At 43.6% G+C, this 24,263-nt stretch overlaps 1 protein-coding gene across 1 annotated transcript in view; it reads right to left on the reverse strand.

The window, feature by feature from the left end:
- The window catches only part of CPNE4 (copine 4), a 609,887-nt gene that overhangs the window by 190,281 nt on the left and 395,343 nt on the right, over positions 1–24,263 (reverse strand). Inside the window, exons 5-6 of the mRNA XM_082258376.1 lie at positions 17,290–17,364; positions 13,433–13,516 (exon numbers count right to left, since the gene is read on the reverse strand). Of these exons, the coding sequence (XP_082114502.1) occupies positions 13,433–13,516; positions 17,290–17,364 (159 nt within the window). The remainder of the gene's footprint in view (positions 1–13,432; positions 13,517–17,289; positions 17,365–24,263) is intronic.

A 24,263-nucleotide genomic window follows, 5' to 3' on the forward strand; every position in this document is an offset into this window, starting at 1 on the left:
CATATGACGGTGGAGCGGAGGGACCATTATCCTGGGCCGCCGTCATATGACGGCGGCACTTTAAGCAGGGCAGGCGCGCGATCGTGTGCGCGCCGCCCTGCACTGCCGGTGTCGGGGTGTCCCCGGGACACCCCTCGTCACCGGCAGGGGGGAAACAGCCAATGGGCGTGGCTGTTTCCCACGTGATCGGCTGTGTTCCAATGACACAGCCGATCACAATGGAGGCGCCCGGGAGATGACCGGGCATGCGCGATCGGGAGCGCACAGCTGTCACCGGCAGTAGTAAACAGTCACTGACAGTGACTGTTTACTATGTGATCAGCTGTGAATCCATTCACAGCCGATCACAAAATGTAAACACAGAGCAGTAACTGACTGTTACTAGCTCTTCTCCCCTCATACAGCTTCCAGTATGAGGGGAGAAGAGCTAGAAATAGTGAGTTACTGCTCTGTGTACCTGTAACAAAGTAAAATCACAAAAATAAATGTCCCCACACAGTCCTCAGCCCCCCCCAATGTCACCTGTCACCCAACAGTCACCTCATCAGTGCCCAGAAATTGACACCCATAACGTTCACATGTGAGCGCAGCGATCGCGGGCAGAATCGCGGTGAAATTAATCATTGCAAATTGCGGGGCGCCTGCCTGTGCGTTGCCCGTGATTTGCAATAGCACCCCAAACGCTGTGCGATGTTGTCGCCATTTCCGCCTGCCGAATCGCAGTAACATCGCGCACAAACATCGCATGACGGCCAAAAAAGGTACAAGAGTTTCTTTGGGGCGTCATGCGTTGTTTGCACGATGTTACAGCGATTCGGCAGGCGGAAATCGCAGCAACATCGCACAGCGTTTGGGGTGCTATTGCAAATCACAGGCAACGCACAGGCGCCCCGCGATTTGCAATGATTTCTGGATCGCGGGCAGAATCGCAGTGATTCTGCCCGCGATCGCTACGCTCACATGTGAACGTAGCCTAAAGTGCACCTGTCACCAGAGACTGCCATCAGTACCGCCGTGCACCATCGCCCGTCACCTGTCACCCATCAGTGACCATCGCCCGTCACCTGTCACCCCATCAATCACCGTCACCTGTCAACCCATCAGTCATCGTCACCTGTCACCCCATCAGTCATCGTCATCTGTCACCCTATCAATCATCGTCACTTGACACCCCATCAGTGATCATCACTTGTCACCCCATCAATCATCGTCACATGTCACTCCGTCAGTGATTGTCATCTGTCACCCCATCAATCATCGTCACTTGTCACCTCATCAATCATCGTCACCTGTCACCTCATCAATCATCATCACCTGTCACCTCATCAATCATCCTCACCTGTCACCCCATCAGTCATCGTCACCTGTCACCCCATCAGTCATTGTCACCTGTCACCCCATCAGTCATCGTCACCTGTCACCCCATCAGTCATCGTCACCTGTTTGCCATATACATGCAATTACTTACTGACCACCTAACGACTATATGCATCGGCCATTAAAAGCTAAATACTGGGGTTATGGCAGCAGATAGCCCCCATAACCCCGGTATTTTTTGAAACGGCGGGCGGTCGGCTTTCAGATAAGGGTGGTCCCAGTGGCGGATTCGCCACGGAATTACCCTTACGGTGCAGGGGAAGAGTTGCACCCCCCTCCTGCTGCGTCCCAGACGTTTTCCCAGCTTACCGAGTGCGCCGGCAGCGGGGAAAACTATCCGGTCCCGGATCCTCAGAGACAGGAAGTCGAGTGAGGGCATTTTTTTTTTAAACTGTGTAAAAATAAAAAAATAATAAATAAAATAAATAGGAAAAAAAAATCAAAATCAAAATTAAAGCGCCCTGTCCCCGTTAGCTCGCGCGCAGAAGCAAACGCATACACAAGTCCCGCCCACATATGTAAACGGTGTTCAAACCATACATGTGAGGTATCGCCGCGATCGTTAGAGCGAGAGCAATAATTTGAGCCCTAGACCTCCTCTGTAACTCTAGAAATGTTTTAAATGTTGCCTATGGGGATTTTTAAGTACCAATGTTTGGCGTCATTCTGTGAGCATGCGCAATTTTAAAGCATGACATGTTGGGTATCTAATTACTCGGCGTAACATTATCTTTCACATTATGGAAAAAATTGGGCTAAATTTACTGTTTTCTTATTTTTTTAGTTCAAAAAAGTGAATTTTTTTCAAAAAAATCGCATTTGGAAGACTGCTGCGCAAATATGGTGTGATAAAAAATATTGCAACGATCTCCATTTTATTCTCTAGGGTCTCTGCTTAAAAAAAATATATAATGTTTGGGGGTTCCAAGTAGTTTTCTAGCAAAAAAAATGATTTTAGCTTGTAAACACCAAGTGTCAAAAATAGGCCCAGTCTTAAAGTGGATAAATGGACAACTTTGTGTAAAGCGCTACTTGGATGTTAGGCCTATGTATGTGGCCAGGCTGTGAAAAAGTGTTACACATGTGGTATCGCCATACTCAGGAGGAATGGCAGAATGTATTTTGGGGTGCAATTTTTGCTATGTACATGCTATGTGTTAGAAATATTGCTTAAATGGACAGCTTTGTGTAAAAAAAATGTGTTTTCATTTTCTTTCCACATTTTCCAAAAACTTGTGGAAAAAAATGACATATTCAAAAGACTCATTATGCCTCAAGAATTATACGTTGGGCTGTTTGCTTTCCAAAATGGGGTCATTTTATGGGGGTTTCCATTGTCCTGGTGCTCCAGGGCCTTCAAAAGTGCGATAGGTTGTCAGGAAATTATATGTGTAATTTGTGCTCCTAGAATGCCGGACGCTGCTACTTGGATGTTAGGCCTCTGTATGTGGCCAGGCTGTGAAAAAGTCTCACACATGTGGTATCGCCATACTCAGGAGGAGTAGTAGAATGTGTTTTGGGGTGTAGTTGCAAGTATACATGTGCTGTGTGAGAGAAATAACCTGTTAATACGGCAATTTGTAAAAAAAAAAAAAAAGAAATCTTCATTTTGCAAAGCATTGTGGGAAAAAATTACAACTTCAAAAAACTCACCATGCCCCTTATTAAATACCTTGGAATGTCTTATTTCCAAAAAGGGGTCATTTGGGGGGTATTTGTACTTTCCTGACTTTTTAGTGTCTCAAGAAATGAGATAGGCCTTCAGTACATCAGGTGTGATCAAGTGTGATCAATTTTCAATGATTCGCACCATAGCTTGTGGACTCTATAACTTTCACAAAGACCAAATAATATACACTTACTTGGGTTATTTTTACCAAAGATAAGTAGCAGTATACATTTTGGCCAAAATTTGTGAAGAAAAATGACTAATTTGCAAAATTTTACGACAGAAACAAAGAAAAATTCGTTTTTTCACGATATTTTCAGTCTTTTTTTATTTATAGCACAAAAAATAAAAAACCCAGTATTGATGAAATACCATCAAAAGAAAGCTCTATTTGTGTGAAAAAAAAGGACACAATTTTTGTATGGGTACAGAGTTGCATGACTGAGTAATTCTCAGTCAAAGTGTGAGAGCGCTGAAAGCTGAAAATCGGTCTGGGCAGGAAGGGGGTGAAAGTGCACTGTAGGCAAGTGGTTAAAGTTGTACTAAACCCAAAACCAAAAATGTAACATATTGTAGCTTACCAATCCTTAGATGTGGTGGCTGCATTCGTTTTTTGTTTTTTTTTTAGGCTTTTCCCCTCACTTTTCACCTGGTGATCTGGCCAGTAACACACCTCCTGTATTAGAGTGCCCCCACTCTGGATGAATGAGAACAGGGGGCACAGCAGACAGCAGAATTGTCAGTCTGGGGGGAGGAAGTGTTAGATGTACTACCAGATTTAGATTCATTAACAGATTGAAGCCAAACTTCAGCTCACACTGCAGTTACAGCAACAGTTTTTTTTTCTTTTGGGATAAAGGTTTTGCATAAATAAATAAAAACTGATCATTGAAAGCACCCCTGACAGTGATAAATGGTTTGTCACAACTGCCATTTTAGAACATGCTACAAGTATTTCTAGGGATGCACCGATCCGACTTTTTTGGACCCGATACCGATATCTGGCATTGTGATGATACCGACACCGGAACCGATCCGGAGCTACACATAAAGCAAGCGGCTGCAGTACAGAGCAAAGCCGCTGCTTCATGTGTACGGCACCTCCATTCACAGTGCATCTGATATCACTCCGCCTGTGAACCAGGCCTATACAGGAAGTAGCGGCTCCCATCCCATACTACTACTGCACCTAGTAAGGGATGGCTGAGCCTTTACCAAGCAAAAACCGGATCGGCCAGTGGATCGGTCAATGTTACTGATCCCCCGATCCATCTAAAATGGCCATATCGGTGCCGATATCCGATCCGAATATCGGATCGGTGCATCCCTAATTATTTCTATACATAAGTAAAGAGAAGCTGTTTAGCTGTTCTCTTTTCTGCATACTTCTGGTGTTGTTTAAAATTCCAATATCACTGTAATTGCAATACATCTATCCCAAAATAATATGGGATGCCAAACCCAGACTTTCCTAATCCACTGTAATGTATGCTTTGTTAAGCTGCAACACTCATCTGATGTGATCTGTCTACGAATTTATAGCAAATCTCCCAAAACCAGGAAGCCAAAATGAAATAAAAATGATTTAATTTAAAGCAGAAAAAATTAAATGTACTAAAAAAATTTAATCTGTTTATCCCCCAGCATAGGAGGAACAGAATTCTCTTTTTTTCAGGGGATAAATCAGCATAGAAACATTTACAGCTGGTGCTCCAGTCCTCCCTTTCTCCAGCACTGGAACACTCCTATGTCATGTACAATGCAGGACTAGTGGTGGTCTCACAGAATGAGCATTTTGTGCATGAAATTGGCATTTATCTGTTGCAAAAAATGGGCTTTAGGTGATACCCTTTATTAGCTAACATTTTTAAAGACGTACGCTTTTGGGATCACTTGGATCCCTTTGGCAGGCTTTATACATTTTGAGAAAAACACAGTAAGAATCAATTTTGTAAAAAAAAGATTACCGGAACATTAAAGCAGTATTAAACCCAAAAGCAACTTATTCTTTTGGCAGCCTTCCAATTCTTGGATGTGATGACTGTATTAGTTATCTTTTTAAGTCTCTTTTCATCTGGTAATCCATCCAGCAAGTCTGTTGTGTTTCAGAGGTTCAAGCTCGCAAGCAGAATGTATCAGTTTACATGAACGAGACAAACCATTTAACACTGGTAGGGGTGATTAAAATGATCAGCTTATATTTATTAATGCAAAGCCAATATTCCAAAAGGAAACAAAACTGTTTGCTGTAAATTATTATTAGGTGTGAGCAGGAGTTTGGCTTCAATTTGTCTGTATATCTAAATCTGCTAACACGTTTACCACTACCCCCCCTCCCAGACTGACAATGCTGCAGTCTGCTGTACCTCCTTTGCGCATCCCTCCAGAGTTGTGTCTTACTACACAGTAGGTGTGTAACTAGTCAGATTACCAGGTCAAAACTGAAGGGAAAAGCCAAAGGAAAGAAAACTGTTGCAGCCACCACATCCAATGATTGGTAAACTGCAATATAATACATTTTTGATTTTGGGTTTATTACTGCTTTAAACGTGGATGTGCATGGATTAAAAACCACACAAAATGTCCTAATATTAAACAATGTTCATGTTTTTCTAAAACACGTCTTTCTCTCGTGCATAGATCTGTGTCTGGGCTCTGGGTCTGCTTTGGCGTGGAATATGCGCAGAGAGGGGTCTCTGATCACTCTCCGGTGGTGATGGGTGTAATGGCCAGAGCTCCCATCAATTTATTGAAGGTCCCATGGCGAATACCATCTAGTGCATCCATCTCTTTCCAAATTGAAATTTTTTTTTTAAGATAATGCCTCCTGTGAGGATGCATTGATTAGATGGGATGCCTTTAAATACTCTCTTAGAGGTATTTTTATTTCTGTTATGAATCAAATTAAATCCTGCACGAGGGAGTTGGAGGAGGAGTTGACACAGCGGGTATGGGAGTTGGAGGAGGAGTATGTGGCTGACCCTGGGGACGCCACTAGGGCAACCTGGCTTGCAGCTCAAGATGTATTGACTAAGGAAATTAATTTAAAGGCGGAGAGGAAACAATTTTTTCTAGGGTAATATTCTATGAGGAGGGGGAGCAGACCAGCCGGCTCTTACCAAAAATTGTTAATGTGCACCCTTTGGTTCCAGCTATTGGAGCATTGACACTTCAGAATGGTAAAATGGTTAATTCCCAGGAGGGGATTATGCAGGAATTGGTTAGATTTTATACAGATCTGTATGCATCTCGAGTGACTTATTCTTCCGAAGAATTACTTACTTATCTACGAAATGTTACCCTCCCTCAGCTTACGGATATTCAAAGGTCGCAATTGGAAGCCCCACTTTCATTGGAAGAACTGTGGGAGGCGGTAGGTCTGTTTCCCAAATCCAAGGCCCCCGGGGGATGACGGGTTACCGATGGAGGTATATCAAAACTACTCAGAAATATTGTTGTTCAAAATGTTAGAGGTATTCAATGAGGCAAGGGTTAGACAGAGGTTGCCCGAATACATGACTAAAGCCAGCATAGTATTGATACTTAAGCCAGATAAACTGGTGACTGAACCAAATTCATACTGCCCCATCTCACTTTTGCAGACTGACGTCAAACTTCTGGCAAAAGTTATCGCCAGACGATTGAATAAAGTGGTGAGCTCCATAATACATGAGGACCAGGCGGGGTTTATGCCCAATAAATCTACTACAGTGAACTTGAGGAGGTTATATGTTGATATGCAGACTCCAACTGACAATGGGGGATGGAGGGTATTACTGTCGTTAGATGCCAACAAGGCATTTGACAGTGTGGAGTGGGAATATCTGTGGGCCGTCCTGCAGGGATTTGGGTTTGGCCCCGGGATTATTTCCTGGATAAGGTTACTGTATAATGCCACTCGTGCATCTATTAGGGAAGGCGGAAGGCAATCTGCTGGGTTCCAATTGGAGAGGGGAACTAGACAGGTTGTCCCTTATCCCCATTGTTATTTGCTCTGGCAATCGAGCCATTGGCGGTGTGTATTTGAAATAATATTGTGGGGTTTAAGTACGGTTCTTTACAGGAAAAGATCCTACTATATGCGGATGATATGCTTCTGCTTATGGGGGACTCTGATTCCTCGCTCAGGGAAACAATGGCGACTGTTACCGAATTTGTGAGGTACTCTGGGCTTACTATCAATTGGACGAAATCTGCTCTGATGCCCCTAGATGGGGTGGTGGATCCGTTGGTGAGTAGTTTTTGTCTGGTTCTGGTAGTGGCCTCATTTAAGTACCTGGGGCTGGTGATTTTTCCAGCCCTGTTGGATTTTTGTAGACTTAATGTACTACCGTCACTGGTAAAACTCAAAGATTGGGCTAAGATATGGAGGAAGTTATGGCTATCTGTTGCTGGACGTGTTAGTCTGGTTAAAAAGATTCTCATGCCTCAATTACTTTTTTGTCTTAATAATTCCCCGGTGTCGATTCCACTGCGGACTTTTTGGATAATAAATTACATTTTTGGGATCTAGTTTGGAAGGGAAGCACTGCTAGGATAAGGCTGGAACAACTTCAGAAGCCTAAGGAGGGGGGAGGGCTCACCCTCCTGGACCCCTGGCTGTATTATATAGCTTTACAGTTACAGCATCTGGTGGGGGGACTGGCGGATGGACTGATGGCCTCATCATTATGCGTTATGCTTCAATATAGTGGTGTGAAGTCTTTGGCGGAGGGCCTAGAGGCACAATTATTTGCCAGGTCCAAAAAATATGGGATAAAACCAAGCAGTTACAAGGTGTGTCTGGGTTCACTAAATATAGCCCAATATGGAATAATTATTCCTACCCTGAACTTTGAAAATTACAATGCGCGGCCCAGTGGAGGGCTGTGGGGTTGAAATACCTCTATCATATTTTTGAAGGCGGGAAATTTTTGTTTGCTCAATTGCAGGCTAAATTTAATATTTCACTAAATATGAAATTCCCTTATCTTCACTTACAGCATGCTATAAGAGCCCTGACAGCACTGGAGGGTATTGAGCTCTCCCCAACTCTTGTATTTTCCCTTATGAAACACATGGCTATAACTAAAGGATTTATTTCTGGCTGCTATGCACTTCTTTTGGGTATGTACTTCGAGAAATTTCCTAGTAATACCCTTGAAAAATAGGCAAGAGATGTGGGAGAAATATCCGGGGGAACAATGGGAGGGGGCATTGGAGGCTGTCGTGACTTGCTCATTGAATGCCTCACAGAGAGTCTCCTAACTATATATCCTTCTCAGAGTTCATTATACTCTGCTTAAATTACATCTGATGGGCGTGAGGCCAGATGCATTACGTGGTAAATGCAGGGGGGGGAGACTGGTACCCTTATCCATTTGTTGTGGAGATGCCCCAAATTGCACTGATATTGGTCCAAGGTTGTGACCACAGTAAACACTGCTTTAGGTGTAGTGGTCCCTTTGGATCCTAGACAATGCTTGTTGGGCATGCTTAATACCGTCACCAAGGACAGATGTCTTGGGGAGGCGGCAGCGAGAACCTTGTTTCAGGCATGTAGACTTTTGTTAGTAAACTGGACTGCATCTGAACTTCCCACGCATGAGATGTGGCTTGAACAGTTGGGTAATACATTGCGCATTGAAAAACTGATATATCAACATAGGGGCTCCCCTTACAAATTTGAGAATGTGTGGGGTAGATGGTTGGCTACAACTGCGCCTGGCCTCTGTGGACTTGGTACTGGATAGATTGCTGTGCCAATAATGGCATTTATAATGTTACCTGGGAAGAACTGCAGAGGCGATAGGAGCTATATGTTTGTAACTTTGTATAATGAATAGTATTTTTGTAACATTAGGAATGTATGCATCTGTTATAAATGTATTGTTGTTGGCATCTCAATAAAATTGTTCCTGATTAAAAAAAAAAAAAAAAAACACACAGAAACCAGGCACTCAGCAGACTCCCAAGAGGGCAACGCAGTAAATAAAGTTTCTAAACACCTCAGTGGAAGCAGCTCCAGAAAACACTCACAGGACTATTGTGAGATAGAATATTAAAGAACACCAGAATAGGAGCGCTTGTCCTGACTGAGTGAAAAAAAAAACAAAAAAAAAAACAGGGTGTCAAAAATATGTCAGTTTATTCCAAAAACATAAAGGAAAGCAGCTCACATAAATGTCTCCAGGTCGGTAGGTGGCATTGGCAGATGACATAGATGTACACAGATCATGTTGCCCAACAGATGGATAAACACAGTGGAACATCAGGGGCAAGGATGGATGGCTCAATTCCCTGTCCCTGTGGATATTGGGTAGCGAGGCAGGGTGACCCCCCGACAGATAGAGAAGTGGAGGTATCCGTCAGCCGCCGGGGTCCTGGAGATGATGCTGCTGCTGATCGGAAGTGATGCACCGGTACCCAGATAGCAAGGATAACTTTCCACAAATGTGTGAAATTGTTGTTGAATTGTAAGTCTTGTTAACTTGCTGTAAATTTTCACTGGCAGGTTGTACACTTGCCAGGGGCGTAACTACAGGGGTTGCAGGGGTTGCAATTGCAACCGGGCCCCATGCTCCAGGGGGCCTGTGTGGCTCCCCTGTACACCTGGATAGGAGGGGCGGCGGGGGCAGCATGTAGAGAAATCACTGTCCTCCGTTTTCCTCCTGTAACTGCAGGAGGAAAATGGAGGAGATTGGTTACTCTGTGTGCTGCCCCTGCCACTGCTCCTATCCAGTTCACTTGTGTTCTGCTGTCTCTGGGCCCCTGTGTGCTCCCCTGGTCCCCCCCGCACTGTGCTGCCTACTCCCCCCCCCCACTGTGCTCCCTCCCCTCTCCTGCTGGCTGCTGCAGGGGATGTGTCACAATAGAGAACCAGGAAGGGGTCGGTAAATATGTAATTTACCAGCTCCTTCCTTTTCTGAATGGACAGAGTCATAGTCAGTGGCATTGTAAAAAAATAAAATAAAATGATAAAAAATAATACAATTAAAATACCAATAAAAAAAACTACTGACACCAGTGGGTGAACTTCCAGGATCATAAAGGTCACACTTGCAACCGGGCCCTGGCATTCCACCACCATTGGGAGGCCCCAAGATGGCAGGAAGGGGGCCCACTGCAGAACTTGTGAAAGGGTCCATAATAAAGGGCCCCGCAACAAGAGTAAAGGGCCCAAGGATCAGTGGGAAGAGCCCCAGGCTTGAAGGGAAGGACCCTGGCCAGAGGTCCGAGGGGCCCTTCATGGTTTCTTGCACCGGGGCCCTGAAGGTTCTAGTTACGCCTCTGACACTTGCAGAGCACTTGAAGCACAAGTTCTAGCTGACAATTTTTGAATTTGTAGCAACATTGCATGGCAAGACTCTAGCAAAAGCAAAGTTGCAGTGGTGACCTCAATAAGCTGGCGGAACTGCCAAAAGACTCCACTAGTGTGGGCAGCCACTGATGGTGTGGAAATGATTTTTCAATGCTGCTAGGACCCAAGAAATAGAAGAATGGGAATGGGAACAGCTGGTTCACAAGGACCAGGAACTACATATTTCAGGGGCATACCCTTTCATCAGGCCACATGGTTGACCACACCGTGACACCAGTTGTTGCCTACACCAGTGGAGTATCAGTTCTGATTAATGGCAGCGTCATCTTCGGGTCCACAGCATTCGCCAGATACCTCCATTCCTCCACCCGTCTGGGGTCACCCTGCCACGCTATCCAATATCCACAGGGACCAGGAATTGAGCCATCCATCCTTGCCCCTAATGTTCCGCTGTGTTAATCCACCTGCTGGGCGGCGTGATCTGTGTACATCTATACCATCTGCCGATGCAACCTACTGACCTGGAGAAATGTATGTAAGCTGCTATCCTTAATGTTTTTGGAATTCTGTTTTTTATTTTTCACTCAGTCAGGACAAGTGCTCCTATTCTGGTGTACTTTGATGTGTATGGATTACTTTTGGAGAAAAGGGATAACGTTTAGTGTCCCTTTGAGCAGCAATAACCTATTAGATAATCTTTGTGCAACAAAAGAGAAAGGAGAGCAGCGCCATCTAAGTGCAGTATAAAAGATGCGTTTAACCACTTAAGCCCCGGAAGATTTTACCCCCTTCGTGACCAGGGAGTTTTTTGCGATTTTTTTTACTGCGTGACTTTAATGGACAATTGCGTGGTCGTGCGACGCTGTACCTAAACAAATTTGATGTCCTTTTTTTCTTATAAACAGAGCTTTCTTTTGGTGGTATTTGATCACCTGTGCGATTTTTTGATCATGCGCTATAAACAAAAAAAATGCGTAAATTTTGCAAAAATAACAATATTTTTCACATTTTTTTATATGAAATTCCCCAAAAAAAAAAAAGTAAAAATCAAAATTTTTTTAAATTTTCGGCCAATTTGTTTTATGCTACATATGTTTGGTAAAAAAAATCGCAAAAAGCCTATTTTTATTGGTTTGTGCAAAAGTTATTGCGTTTACTAACAAAGGGAAAGATTTTTGTCATTTTTGGTGTTTTTTTTAATGTAATGGCGGCGATCTGCGATTTTTTTGTGGGACTGCGACATTGCGGCGGACAGATCGGACCCTTGACTGACATTTTTGACACTTTTGGGGTTACCAGTGACATTACTGCAGTAATCAGTGCTATACATATGCACTGTTACTGTAAAAATGACACTGGCAGGGAAGGGGTTAACTGTATTGGAGAGGGAGGGGTTAAGTGTGTCCTAGTGGCGTGTTTCTAACTGTGATGGGACATGTCTACTATTGTAAAAACAGAGATCAACGGTCCTACATAGTAGAACCGTCTGATCTCCATTTTTACATAGGGGAGAATGACAGGCGGCTTGTTTACATTAGCCGCCTGCCTTTCTCCCTTCCCGGCGAACGATCGCGAGTGACCGGCGGACATCGGGTCCGCTGGTCACATGCACTGACTTCTTAGGGAACGAGCCGGGGCGCGCGCTCACCCACTATTGGCTCACAAGCCGGTGACAGGCTAGTTACGTACCGGTACGTCACTTTGCCTGGCCGGGGCTGACCGCCGCAGTATATGTACTTGCGGCGGTCGGCAAGTGGTTAATAACAACAGACAAATGCAAACTCACAGGATGAGCATGATAAACCGGCATGTAAAGGGTTCATCCACTCCAGTGGGAGGACGGGCAGCAGGGATCCAGGGATCCGGGGAATCTTCGCTGGTTCCGGCTGTGCAGGTGGCTCCCAACACCGTGGGTACCCGGTGTCCCACAGAGAAGAGCCGCTGACTTCACTACCGGGAAGGTGGAGTGGGAGGACGGGCAGCAGGGATCCAGGGATCCGGGGAATCTTCGCTGGTTCCGGCTGTGCAGGTGGCTCCCAACACCGTGGGTACCCGATGTCCCACAGAGAAGAGCCGCTGACTTCACTACCGGGAAGGTGGAGTGGGAGGTGCACTTGTTTGAAGCATGCATGCTTCTTCCTCAGGCAATTTGAACGCACGCACCTCCCACTCCACCTTCTACCCAGAAGTGAAGTCAGCAGCTCTTCTCCGAGGGACACCATGTACCCGGAAGTGTTGGGAGCCACCAGCACGGCCAGAACCAGCAAAGATTCCCTGGATCTCCGCTGCCCGTCCCCCTACTGGAGTTGATGAACCCTCTAAATGCCGATTTATCATGCCCATCCTGTGAGCTTGCATTTGTCTGTTATTAATCGCATGTTTTATACTGCACTTTGATGGCGCTGCTCTCCTTTCTCTTTTGTTGTATATTTCCACAAAGTTCCTTCTAGCTCTCATCAGAGCCTGCATCCTTCTACCACCAGTATTTCTCCATTGTCCAGCAATCAGCCCATGCTTGAGCTTTATGGACATTTTAACCAGAACTTACTCCTGCATATGCCCTCCTCTTCTCAGCCTATAGAGCGCTTATATTTTTTGTTGCTTGTGCTAGATAATCTTTGTGAACTGACTTTACAGTCAAAATATCTAAAACAATTGATGCGTGTGTGTTTGGGAAATTCAGCTTATTAATGTATTTAAAAAACCTATTTATGGTTGTAAAATAAAAGCAGTAGGGCAAGGTAATAAAAGCGCTGCATGCGTCATGCTTTTATGAACTGAACCTCTTATGTGGGGGTGTCAAGAATACAACACACACTGAGTTTCAGCTTTGTTTTAGGACTAAAAGTGATTGTAAATCTTTGCACATTTGACAAGTTACAAACAGATGCTAAGTTATGTAAATGATGTAAATGAGAGAACAAAGGCGTTCATTTATTATACCTTATGTTTCTGACAATGCAAATAATTAAACATAACCGACATCAAACATTTGTTTCAAAACTGTCATAAAACATTGACAAACAAAGACTCATGGAGCCATACTATGTATCCTTCCCAGATGCACAATAACTGTAGGCGCTTACCTCGGTTCTGTGAACCAGCTGCTGTGTACCATCATCGTTCATTCTGAAAGCTTCCAGGAATGGGTCAGATTTGCTGAAAAAGTCCTGAAATATAAAATTATTAAATTTAGAAGCCTGGCAGATTCCATTTGGTCCCTTTACTTCTATTGTGTCAGCATTGATAAAAGCAGGAGATTCAATCTTTGTTAGGTTTATTATACTGTCATCCTTCTTATAATATACGGTTTTATTCAATTTTACTTTGCTCCGTGGGTATGGTTTCAAGATCTGAAAATGTGATAGCCTAACAATGTCTGGTTTGTCATGCACATTAATTTTAGGTACTCACACAAAAGATACATCTTTCTTTTTATCATTTTTAATCATGTAATGATCCGCTATTGTTGCTGCATAAAAAGAAGAGCAGAGTAATAAAATCTCTTGATTTGACAGATAATCCTTCCATGCACTTGGCATGCCATAGGCAATAATTGTTTTGACACATTCAGACAATAACTAGGCAATGCATAGGGTTACAAATGACGGCGAGGGAACATTTTGAGATATCATCATTGCTTTGTATCAGTTAAGACCTAAGCAATGCTTTGTAGTTCAGCGTCTATACTACTGACATATATGTGTGCCAGGTTCTTTTCTTCTCTAGTGATGATAGCTAGCTATCATCTATGGGTATTTGTACCATGGTGAGATTCTGTCAGTCCTTTGTACAGAATAATGATCCCACTACGGTTTATCTGTCTCTGTGGTTCCAGATTTGGTCTGATTCAAGCAGAGTACTATAATCATAATCCAATTATAATAGGAGATTTCTACAACCCTCTTGGCTTGGCGTCGAGCCACAGCTACATTAGTACCGGCAGAGGACGAAGTATAGACTTGCAATGCCCCTTAGTGATGCCAGAGGGCTGTAGTGCTGCTTTTTCTACATATGTAAAACACAATTACCGGTATGAAATAAACTAAATCCCAGCACAGACTTTCCACTGCAGGGTGAAAATATTCTTTAATTGCGTTTGCATTTTCCTTCCTAAAGTCTAACAATATAATTAGATCATATAACTTGTGACAGTGTGAGGCCCTGTCACTATGGAAATGGTTACAGGAATGACACAGGGTTTGCAGAGTGGAGTGGAGAACGCTATCTATCTAGAAGCCAGGAGTGGGCCCATGCAGCAAGGTGCTGTAACTAATGCTGAATGAGCTTGAGATCCGGTGGTCTGGGAGACCAGAGACGATAGCAGCACTGCTGCTCACAAGAGAGCCAGGTGGCTTAGTATTTTTTGTTTTGCTGGAGAAAATCCCCTGCGTGGGCAACTTTGAACTTTTCTCTTTCTTTTCCAATAAAAGTGGTCCAGAAAGCCCATAAACCACAGTTCGGAGTTACACAACTTATAAAAATGTTCACCGCCACTGAGCTTAATCATTCCCATATCTCAAGTGTTGTTCAGATGCAGACAGCAGATGGTAGAATCCAGGTCTTCACTTTTACTGTGAGTTTTGGGTCAAGAACTGTTGGCATTTTGTGTGGAAGTGCAGCAAGGCAAAAAGCTTTGCCTGTTGCAGTGTACTTGTGGAAAAAAAGAATAAAGCTCACCTCTGAAAGCAGTTTTGAATGAGATTGGCTATGGGACTGATCCCAAAAATGTGGGAATGAGTCCAATGAGGAGATTGGCTACGGGTGTAACAAAAGACTTGCTGCTTAGTACCATGGGTAGTTGGGAGGCACAGGTCAAAGCCCGTGATAATCCAGCAGTGCTGGGAAAGTTGTACTAGAGATGACCAAGAAAGTACAGATGCCATTTTCCCTAGTGACAGAAACAGGTACTAGAGATGTCCAGGAAACCTTCCAGCAGTAATGGTCTGCAAGATTTCCCAGAACAACTGTGGAGCCGCCCTAGTGGACAAGAGTACCGCTTTAAAGATGATGGGTGGTGTAGTGAGCAGCTCACATGCTCAGGTGGATAATAGGCTAAGACAGCCTGCAAAAGTAAAGAATATGGATGGTAATGTTGATAAATGTATTACTGTGGATGTATTTATTAATAACAATGATGAAAGTGGGATGTCTTCCATGGTAACCAGAGGCAGAGCCTCTGTCCCTGTAAATCTCACAAGGACTGTGTGCGTTGAAGTCAGAGGTTGTCCAAGTCAGCTCTGATATTACTTTGGTGGAACAAAATGGGCTTTCACCACACAGTGAGAGTCCAGGAAGCCCTTAAACCACAGTTCAGACTGGCACAACTCAATAAAAATGCTCACCACCACTGAGTGTAATCACCCCATATCACAAACTACTTTTTTTTCTAAACTCACCTATATCAGAACTAAAAAAAGTGAAGGTTAGTTACAGTGAAACTGCATACGCTATGTGATGTTTATTTATTTTGTAAAAAACGGTCAATTAAACGAATAACTTATAGATATAGAGGCGACCTGCATAGACTTCAATGATATGAAGTCCGTGCATGTCGCGCTGAGGTCGCGGTGCGCGCTGTGCACCGCAATTTCACAGGTCGCCCCAGCAAGTAGTGGCGCCCCTATGTGAACGGGGTCTAAACTAGAAATGAAAGGGAAAACATTGTATAAATATAAAAATACATTATAAATAACTTTTTTTCCCTTGTTTTCCAAGTGTCCTCTATTCTCAGCTGCATATGAGCTGGGTAGAGGAGAAGCAGTAGCAGCAGCACACTGAGCTTCCCAATGAATGGCTGTGCAGGGGAGCCTGTCAGGACAAATCTGATTATTGGAGGAAAGCACACTGATTTCCCAGCATAGCTATGTAACTGACCATGGTGTGCTCTCCTGCTTAGTGCAGCCAGTTTTTAATAGGAACGTAGAGCAACTGGCAGGTACACCAGGGTATTCACATAAAGGAAGCAATACAAAGAGAACAGTATACTTTCTCAATATGAAATTTTGGGGTAACAAATACTTTAAGGCACAGTGGTAATTTCTGGCAGAAAGGCAAATATTTTAAAGGCTCTGTTATTTTTTATTAGTTTAATAGACACTCTACACAGGGCTATATAGAATGGGTGTTATTTTACAAAATGTGATAATGTGAATTGAGGTTAGAAAATAATGGCCCACTGAAACAATTCATTTTCTAATATGCATTTAAAAAGGGGCAGATGGAATTGCATTGGTTGCTACAGAAAGCATGGGTTTTAGAAGGCATGCTTTGCACTTTGCTCTACTGCTAGCTCCCAAACCTAAATCAGGTTCCCACTGACAATCAAGAACCAATCAGAGTGGTTCTCGATTATGTGATCACAATATAAACTATGATGTACTGATCACATGCATGCTGGAGGGTTAGCCTTTACCTTGCAGATGCCACTCCATCAAAAAAAGGTGGCAGTGTACACAGTTTAATACTGAATATCTTAATTGCAATTGCTATAATAAAAACATTACTTTTATGTGCATTAAAAAAAAATTAAAAAAAATAAACAGTTTACTAAAAAAAAAAACCTATCATGTTAATATTAATGTTATTTAGGTTTGCAAATTAGTTATAGAGTTTTTGTCACGTTAACTGAACTTTACGGCTTCAGTGGCCTTCAGTTATGATAGAATTAGGGCAAACCTATTGCATTTCCCCACACTGAAGGCACAGGTTGGCTTTCAGTGTTCTCTGCAATAATGTTGTTTTTCCTCTTATTTTTAGCCTGCACATATACAGTATAAATATATTCCTATTTATTGGAAGAAAAAAACAACAATGTCAATGTCAAGGTTTGTTCTTTTTTTTCAATTCTCCCACTACATCAAGCTTAATTAGCAACTTTAAAAAGATATCTTACTGGCACTTATTCACTTATTTAATTACATATTTTAAATAAAAATTTTACCTTGTCATCTAATTTTCGGGCACTGAAGGAAAGTTCAACATAGTCATCATTTCCAGATAACTCTTCAGCAATCACCTGTAATGAAAAGGAACAAGTTTCATTTGGTTTATTATCTTCCTGTAAGCTTGATAGCTGCAAAGTGAGTAGATTTAATGGCAATTTCAAATGATTCCCTTCTATTGTACAGATTTACATAGAGCTCAGAACACATGGGCACCGCTTTCTGCCCTTGCGGTATGTTAATAGAGCCAGATTAGGTGTGGGTTCACATTAGCCAAGACATAACAGTTTATTATTTTGGATAAAATGTGTAAGTGACACAGCCCCCTCCCCAACAAGGGTGCAGACAGCAATAAAAAGCAGACAGAGGTTCTATCTTTCCTTCCATGCTCTACTCAAAATGTTTAAGAAGTTTTGAATGCAGTATTCCGTTTACTAAACATGCATAGGGAAGACGAAAAAAAGGAATGTCATACAAATGGAACCCACAAAGTCTTGTGGCCATTAAGTGGTTTAAAAAGATGGCTAAAAGGTCATATTAGTAAAATATAACACTTTACATCTTTTCTCGGTTTTCCTCATGGCCAAGACCGCTGTTAGAAATCACGGGGCCCCATACAGCCTTCCTGAAGCCCATCAAAACAGTGTCAATGACTTTATCCCCCTATGTCCCAATGAAAAAAGAGAAAAAGTCTCACCTCCTAGGCCCCTCTGTTGACCCAGAATGTAGTTTAACCACCTCAATACAGGGCACTTAAACCCCCTTCCTTCCCAGACCAATTTTCAGCTTTTAGTGCTGTTGCAATTTGAATGAAAATTGCGTGGTCATGCAACACTGTACCTAAACCAAATTTGTGTCATTTTTTCCCCACAAATAGAGCTTTCTTTTGGTGGTATTTGATCACCGTCAGGTTTTTTCTTTTTTGGTGCACAAATAAAAAAAGACTGAAAAATTTGAAAAAAAAAAAAAGTTTTTTTGTTTAGGTTATAAAATTTTGTAAATAGATATGTTTTTTCCTGCACTGATGAGCACTGATGAGGAGACACTGATGGGGTGGCACTGATGGGGTGGCACTGATATGCAGCACTGATGGGCAATGATATGCAGCACTGATGGGCACTGATATGTGGCACTGATAGATAGCACTGATATGCAGCATTGGTGGGCACTGATAGGCAGCACTGATGGGCACTGACAGGCAGCACTGATGGGCACTGATTGGCGGCACTGATGGGCACTGATGGGCACTGATAGGTGGCACTGTTGGGTGGCAATGATCGGCACTGATCGGCACTGATGGGGGGCACTGATAGGCAGCACTGGTGGGCAATAATGGGCACTGGTGGGCGGCACTGATAGATGGCAATAACGGCACTGGTGGGCAGCACTGATAGATGGCATTGGTGGGCAACACTGATAGGGAGGGCACTGGGGGGCTCTCTGAGCCCTGCTTGCCATCCCTGGTGGCCATGGTGGGCATCCCTGGTGGTCATGGGTGGGCATCCCTGGTGGCTTAGTGGCACCCCTCCCCCCCCCAGGGCTGCACTGGTAATCAATGTTCTGATTACCAGCACAGACCCCCCCTGTGATCAGTGAGTAATTAGAAATACTCACTGATCACCCCAGCAGCAGCACCGATCCTCTTCTCTTCTCCTCACTGACAGGATCTGTCAGGAGGAGAAGAGATCGAAGCCGTTACAACGGCTCTATTTACATTACATGACGGCTGTGATTGGACACAGCCGTCATGTGATCAGGAGGGCCAATCACAGGGCCCTCCTGCCGAATGATGTTGCTCTGTGTCCGAGGTACACAGGCACATCGAGATCGCGCCGCTGCGCGTGCCCGCGGCGGCGCAATCTCTCTCCTTCTGAAGGACGTTCCGGAACGTCCGATCAGAAGGAGGAGACTCCCACCCGGCCGTATATTTACAATGGCCCGGGTGGGAGGTAGTTAAACCCTGGTAAGCCAGTAGGAGTGGGGGTGTGGTCTATTAAAATACATTTATTTATTTAGACAGAAATGAACAATAAAGCTGAACTGTGCCCCCCTGTTTAGCTGATGAGACCTGGGCCCAGTACAACAGGACCAGTTGTACTGCCTTATCAACAACCCTGCTCATGGCCACTGAGACAGTGTCTATAACTATCTCAGTTGATGTAGAACAGTGGTATACTCTTGTAAACATTCAACATTTGTATGTATGGAAAACAATAACCTGCAGAGGGTTTTAATGTATTGGAGTTATATTCTTGAAATATTGATTTAACAAAGTTTTTTTCTTTTTCTTTTTTTTTATGAATTGTATCAATATACATTATAAGTCCATCTCTTAGTTCCTCTGCAAAGTCCCAAAGATACCTTTTGAGCCTGCTACTTATGTCCACCCAGTACAACTTTCTGTGATGGTGTGGCAACGATGTTGCACTGCTCCTGGGTTTACAGCAGAGTTGCCACTCTCGTGTAGGCTGTGCTTGCTTGTACTACAGTGGGTGAAAAAATGTTGCAGGGGGTGCAGCTATCTGCATTGTTCTGCTGATTTACATGCACGTAGCTTATCAATCAGCATTTGGCAAAACCTAGTCCTGCCCATTGCTTTCTGGATTGACATCTCTGCCTCTGTTGCTTAAACTCTCCCAAAATGAGCTGCATTGTCTGGAAGGGGGAGAATGTGAGACACAAATGATGGAACTGTCAGTTACAGCTGTCTGCTCTGCCCCTCCCACCCTCACTGGAGTGCTGGGCTGTGGCTGTGGAGGGGGCGGGAGTGGCCGTCTCAGACTCTCAGTGGCCACTCCAGGCATGTGGGCAGATCAAGACCATATGGTTGAGATCTTTCCCAAGCCAGGACCGGCTCTTTAGTCTGCTGTCTGCAAACGGGTCACTGGAGTGCAGAACGAACAGCACTCTTGTAATCCACAGGAGAAGTGCAGCCAAAACAAGCTTTGGCTGTACTTCTACTTTAATGAGACGTGTGCATTGCATAGGAACTGTATCACATATACCCAGTGAAGTGAGCAGCCTCAGATGATACACAGCGACGAAACAAATCTCCCTACATAAGTTTTATTTGTAAAGCTGCTGTCTTTAGCTTTCCATACTGTTTAGAAAGTGAACATCGTGTTAGAATTTTTTCTTCCTATTCCAGCACTGGGTGTGGAGCCTTGGCATATACTGTGTGACAGCTGATTGGAGGAAAGGCACAACACCCCTCCCCCTCCACATAGGCAGAGGAAGGAAGAAACATGCAGTGCTGTGCAGTAAGTAGACCAGCTCTCTTCTAATATATCTCTATGCACCCACCTGACACAAATTTCCAGCTGCTTTTGTCTCCTGTGTCAGAGAACTTGTCAGAAGTTGTCATGCTGATAACAGAGGAACAGAGCAGCAGAAAGACACAGGACTTTGGGCTTAGGGCTTTTGAAGAGAGATAAGTAAACACTACAGATATACAGTATCTCAAAAAGTGAGTACACCCCTCACATTTTTGTAAATATTTTATTATATCTTTTCATGTGACAACACTGAACAAATGACACTTTGCTACAATGTAAAGTAATGAGTGTACAGCTTGTATAACAGTGTAAATTTGCTGTCCCCTCAAAATAACTCAACAAACAGCCATTAATGTCTAAACTGCTGACAACAAAAGTGAGTACACCCCTAAGTGAAAATGTCCAAATTGGGCCCAATTAGCCATTTTCCCTCCCCGGTGTCATGTGACTCGCTAGTGTTACAAGGTCTCAGGTATGAATGGGGAGCAGGTGTGAAATTTGGTGTTGCTGCTCTCACTTTCTCATACAGGTCATTGGAAGTTCGACATGGCACCTCATGGCAAGGAACTCTCTGAGGATCTGAAAAAAAAAAAAAAAAGAATGGTTGCTCTACATAAAGATGGCCGAGGCTATAAGAAGATTGCTAAGACCCTGAAACTGAGCTGCAGCATGGTGGCCAAGACCATACAGCGGTTTAACAGGACAGGTTCCATTCAGAACAGGCCTCGTCATGGTCGACCAGTTTTGGTTGAGTGAAGTTGAGTGCACATGCTCAGGGTCATATCCAGAGGTTGTCTTTGAGAAATAGACATATAAGTGCTGCCAGCATTGATAGAGGTTGAAGGGGTGGGAGGTCAGCCTGTCAGTGCTAAAACCATACGCTGCACACTGCATCAAATTGGTCTGCATGGCTGCCGTCCCAGAAGAAAAACCTCTTCTAAAGATGATGCACAGGAAAGCCCACAGTTTGCTGAAGACAAGCAGACTAAGGACATAGATTGCTAGAACCATGTCCTGTGGTCTGATGAGACCAAGATAAACTTATTTGGTTCAAATGGTGTCAAGCGTGTGTGGCAGCAACCAGGTGAAGAGTATAAAGTCAAGTGTGTCTTGCCTACAGTGAAGCATGGTGGTGGGATTGTTATGGTCTGGAGCTGCATGAGTGCTGCCCGCACTGGGGAGCAATTCAAATCTGTAAAGAAAAGCGCACGCAACCTCGGGCAATAACGCTTTAATAAAGGACAACAACACAGTACATTGGAATTGCACTCACACTTTTCCTTTAAGACAATCGCTTTACAGCATTCCAACAGGAGCTACTCGCTCCTCCCGTCCCTCCAGATGGTGACTCTGCGCACTGGGGAGCTACAGTTCATTGAGGGAACCATGAATGCCAACATGTACTGTGATATACTGAAGCAGAGCATGATCTCCTTCCTTAGGAGACTGGGCCGCGGGGCAGTATTCCAACATGATAACGACCCCAAACACACCTCCAAGATGACCACTGCCTTGCTAAAGAAGCTGAGGGTAAAGGTGATGGACTGGCCAAGCATGTCTCCAGACCTAAACCCTATTGAGCATCTGTGGGGCATCCTCAAATGGAAGGTGGAGGAGCGCGAGGTCTCTAACATCCACCAGCTCTGTGATGTCATCATAGAGGAGTGGAAGAGGATGCCAGTGCCAACCTGTGAAGCTCTGGTAAACTACATGTCCAAGAGGGTTAAGGCAGTGCTGGAAAATATGGGGGCCACACAAAATATTGACACTTTGGGCCCAATTTGGACATTTAACTTAGGGGTGTACTCACTTTTGTTGCCAGTTTAGACATTAATGGCTGTGTGTTGAGTTATTTTGAGGGGACAGCAAATTTACACTGTTATACAAGCTGTACACTCACTATTTACATTGTAGCAAAGTGTAATTTCTTCAGGGTTGTCATCTGAAAATATATAATAAAATATTTACAAAAATATGAGGGGTGTACTCACTTTTGAGATACTGTATGTGCCCAAGTCAGATTTCATGAATGGGGTTTACATCCACTTTAAGTTGAAATTTATGTTAAAAACTTAATTGCTAGAAAATTCTGAATAGACAAACTTTTCAGACCTAAATGAAAGCTTGCTAACTATCCTTGTTCAGTGACCAGTATATCTTTTTTTTCACTATAAACGGAGCTTAACTTGTGATATATCAATATCGAGTGATTCAGGAATGTAGAGGAAGCTGTGATGTGCTGGAAGCTAAATGAACAGATTGCTCTCGTACTGTCAGGGTCAAGTGTTATGCATCAGTTCAGCTTCTCTTCATGTTGTCTGGAATAAACCCAACTGACATAAAGCAGAATATTAAAGAAATGGGCAATAAAGCCTCTACTCCTTTTTGTAAATGCTTTGTTTGCTGGCTGCTAGAAAGGACTTAACATGTTCAGTATTATTCCAAAAACAGATGTCCCTTACACCACATAGCAAAACAGAGTAAACCTAAGAACGTAATTCTTCTGGCAGTAACAAAATAGGAACATTCTTTTTCTTCTAAACTTTATTCTATTTTCCTTCTCTCTTGTTTAAAATGAACTTCAGGCTAACAGCTAAATACACAGTTAAAATACATACTGTATATGTTTGCTGTTATACTTGCCAAAGGACGTCTAATTTTAGTCAATCAGGAGGATCAATTTTCTAATAATAGAAACGTGCATCACTGAATCATGAAATCGGTGCATTACCCACCTGGCGGTACAGTTTGCCAGAGATGAATTCCAATTGATAAAGTTATTTAGTTGGGGCACTGGCGGTACAGTTTGCCAGAGATGAATTCCAATTGATAAAGTTATTTAGTTGGGGCACTGCTTTAAAGCTGAACTTCACACAGATATTAAAGATACAAACTGATACAGGTCTTTATTAACAAATTGTTAAATGTATTTTAATTGCTGCAAGTAGGTGTATTTGGCTTTGTACCAGGCTCTTGCAGTTTCCTGTACAACAGCAGTACCCAGAGAGGGAAGGACAAGTCCCTATTCCAAAAGGGTGTACTGCATGCAAATATGTTTGCAATTAATATGTTGATAGAGGGGGAGGGCAGGTTAAGCAATCTATCACTGTCTAGTAATAACTTTGGGGGTGCAGAGAGGGCATCTAACTAGCTGTTCTTTCTGCTACTGGCAGTAATGCCCCCAGGATATTATAGGATAAACATAAATTTCACTGGCTTTAAAGTGGTCTAAAGGCTTTAGGTTTTTTTACCTTGATGCAGGTAAAAAAACCTTCAGTGTGCAGCCCCCCATACTCACTTGACCCTGAAGAGGACTGTAATGTGCAGGTAAGCAGAAGCTCTCCCGGGTCTTAACCTCCTCATTAGCTGAGACACAGCAGCGGGAGTCATTGGCTGAGGAAAGGGGGGGGGGGAGCCACACTCTGGGCCTGGAGGAGTATTGGGCCTGCTGTGTGCAAAACCGTTGCACAGAGCAGGTAAGTATTACATGTGTAGCACCCTCCTAGTCAGGTGCTAGGTGAAAGCATTTGTGTGCTCTTCTGCTTATCAGGGAGCAAGATTTCTAGTCTTGCCTGTTACATGTGTCCATGTCTGATTCACTTGGTCTGAGGGAGTGTCCCCACTGTATCCAATAGGGGAGCCTGTTGGACAGTGGAGGAAACCCATCCAGTGACACACAGGCTTTTGTGACAGTCCCA

Source organism: Pelophylax lessonae, assembly GCF_965119305.1.
Source record: "Pelophylax lessonae genome assembly, chromosome: 5".
Taxonomy (NCBI): Eukaryota; Metazoa; Chordata; class Amphibia; order Anura; family Ranidae; genus Pelophylax; species Pelophylax lessonae.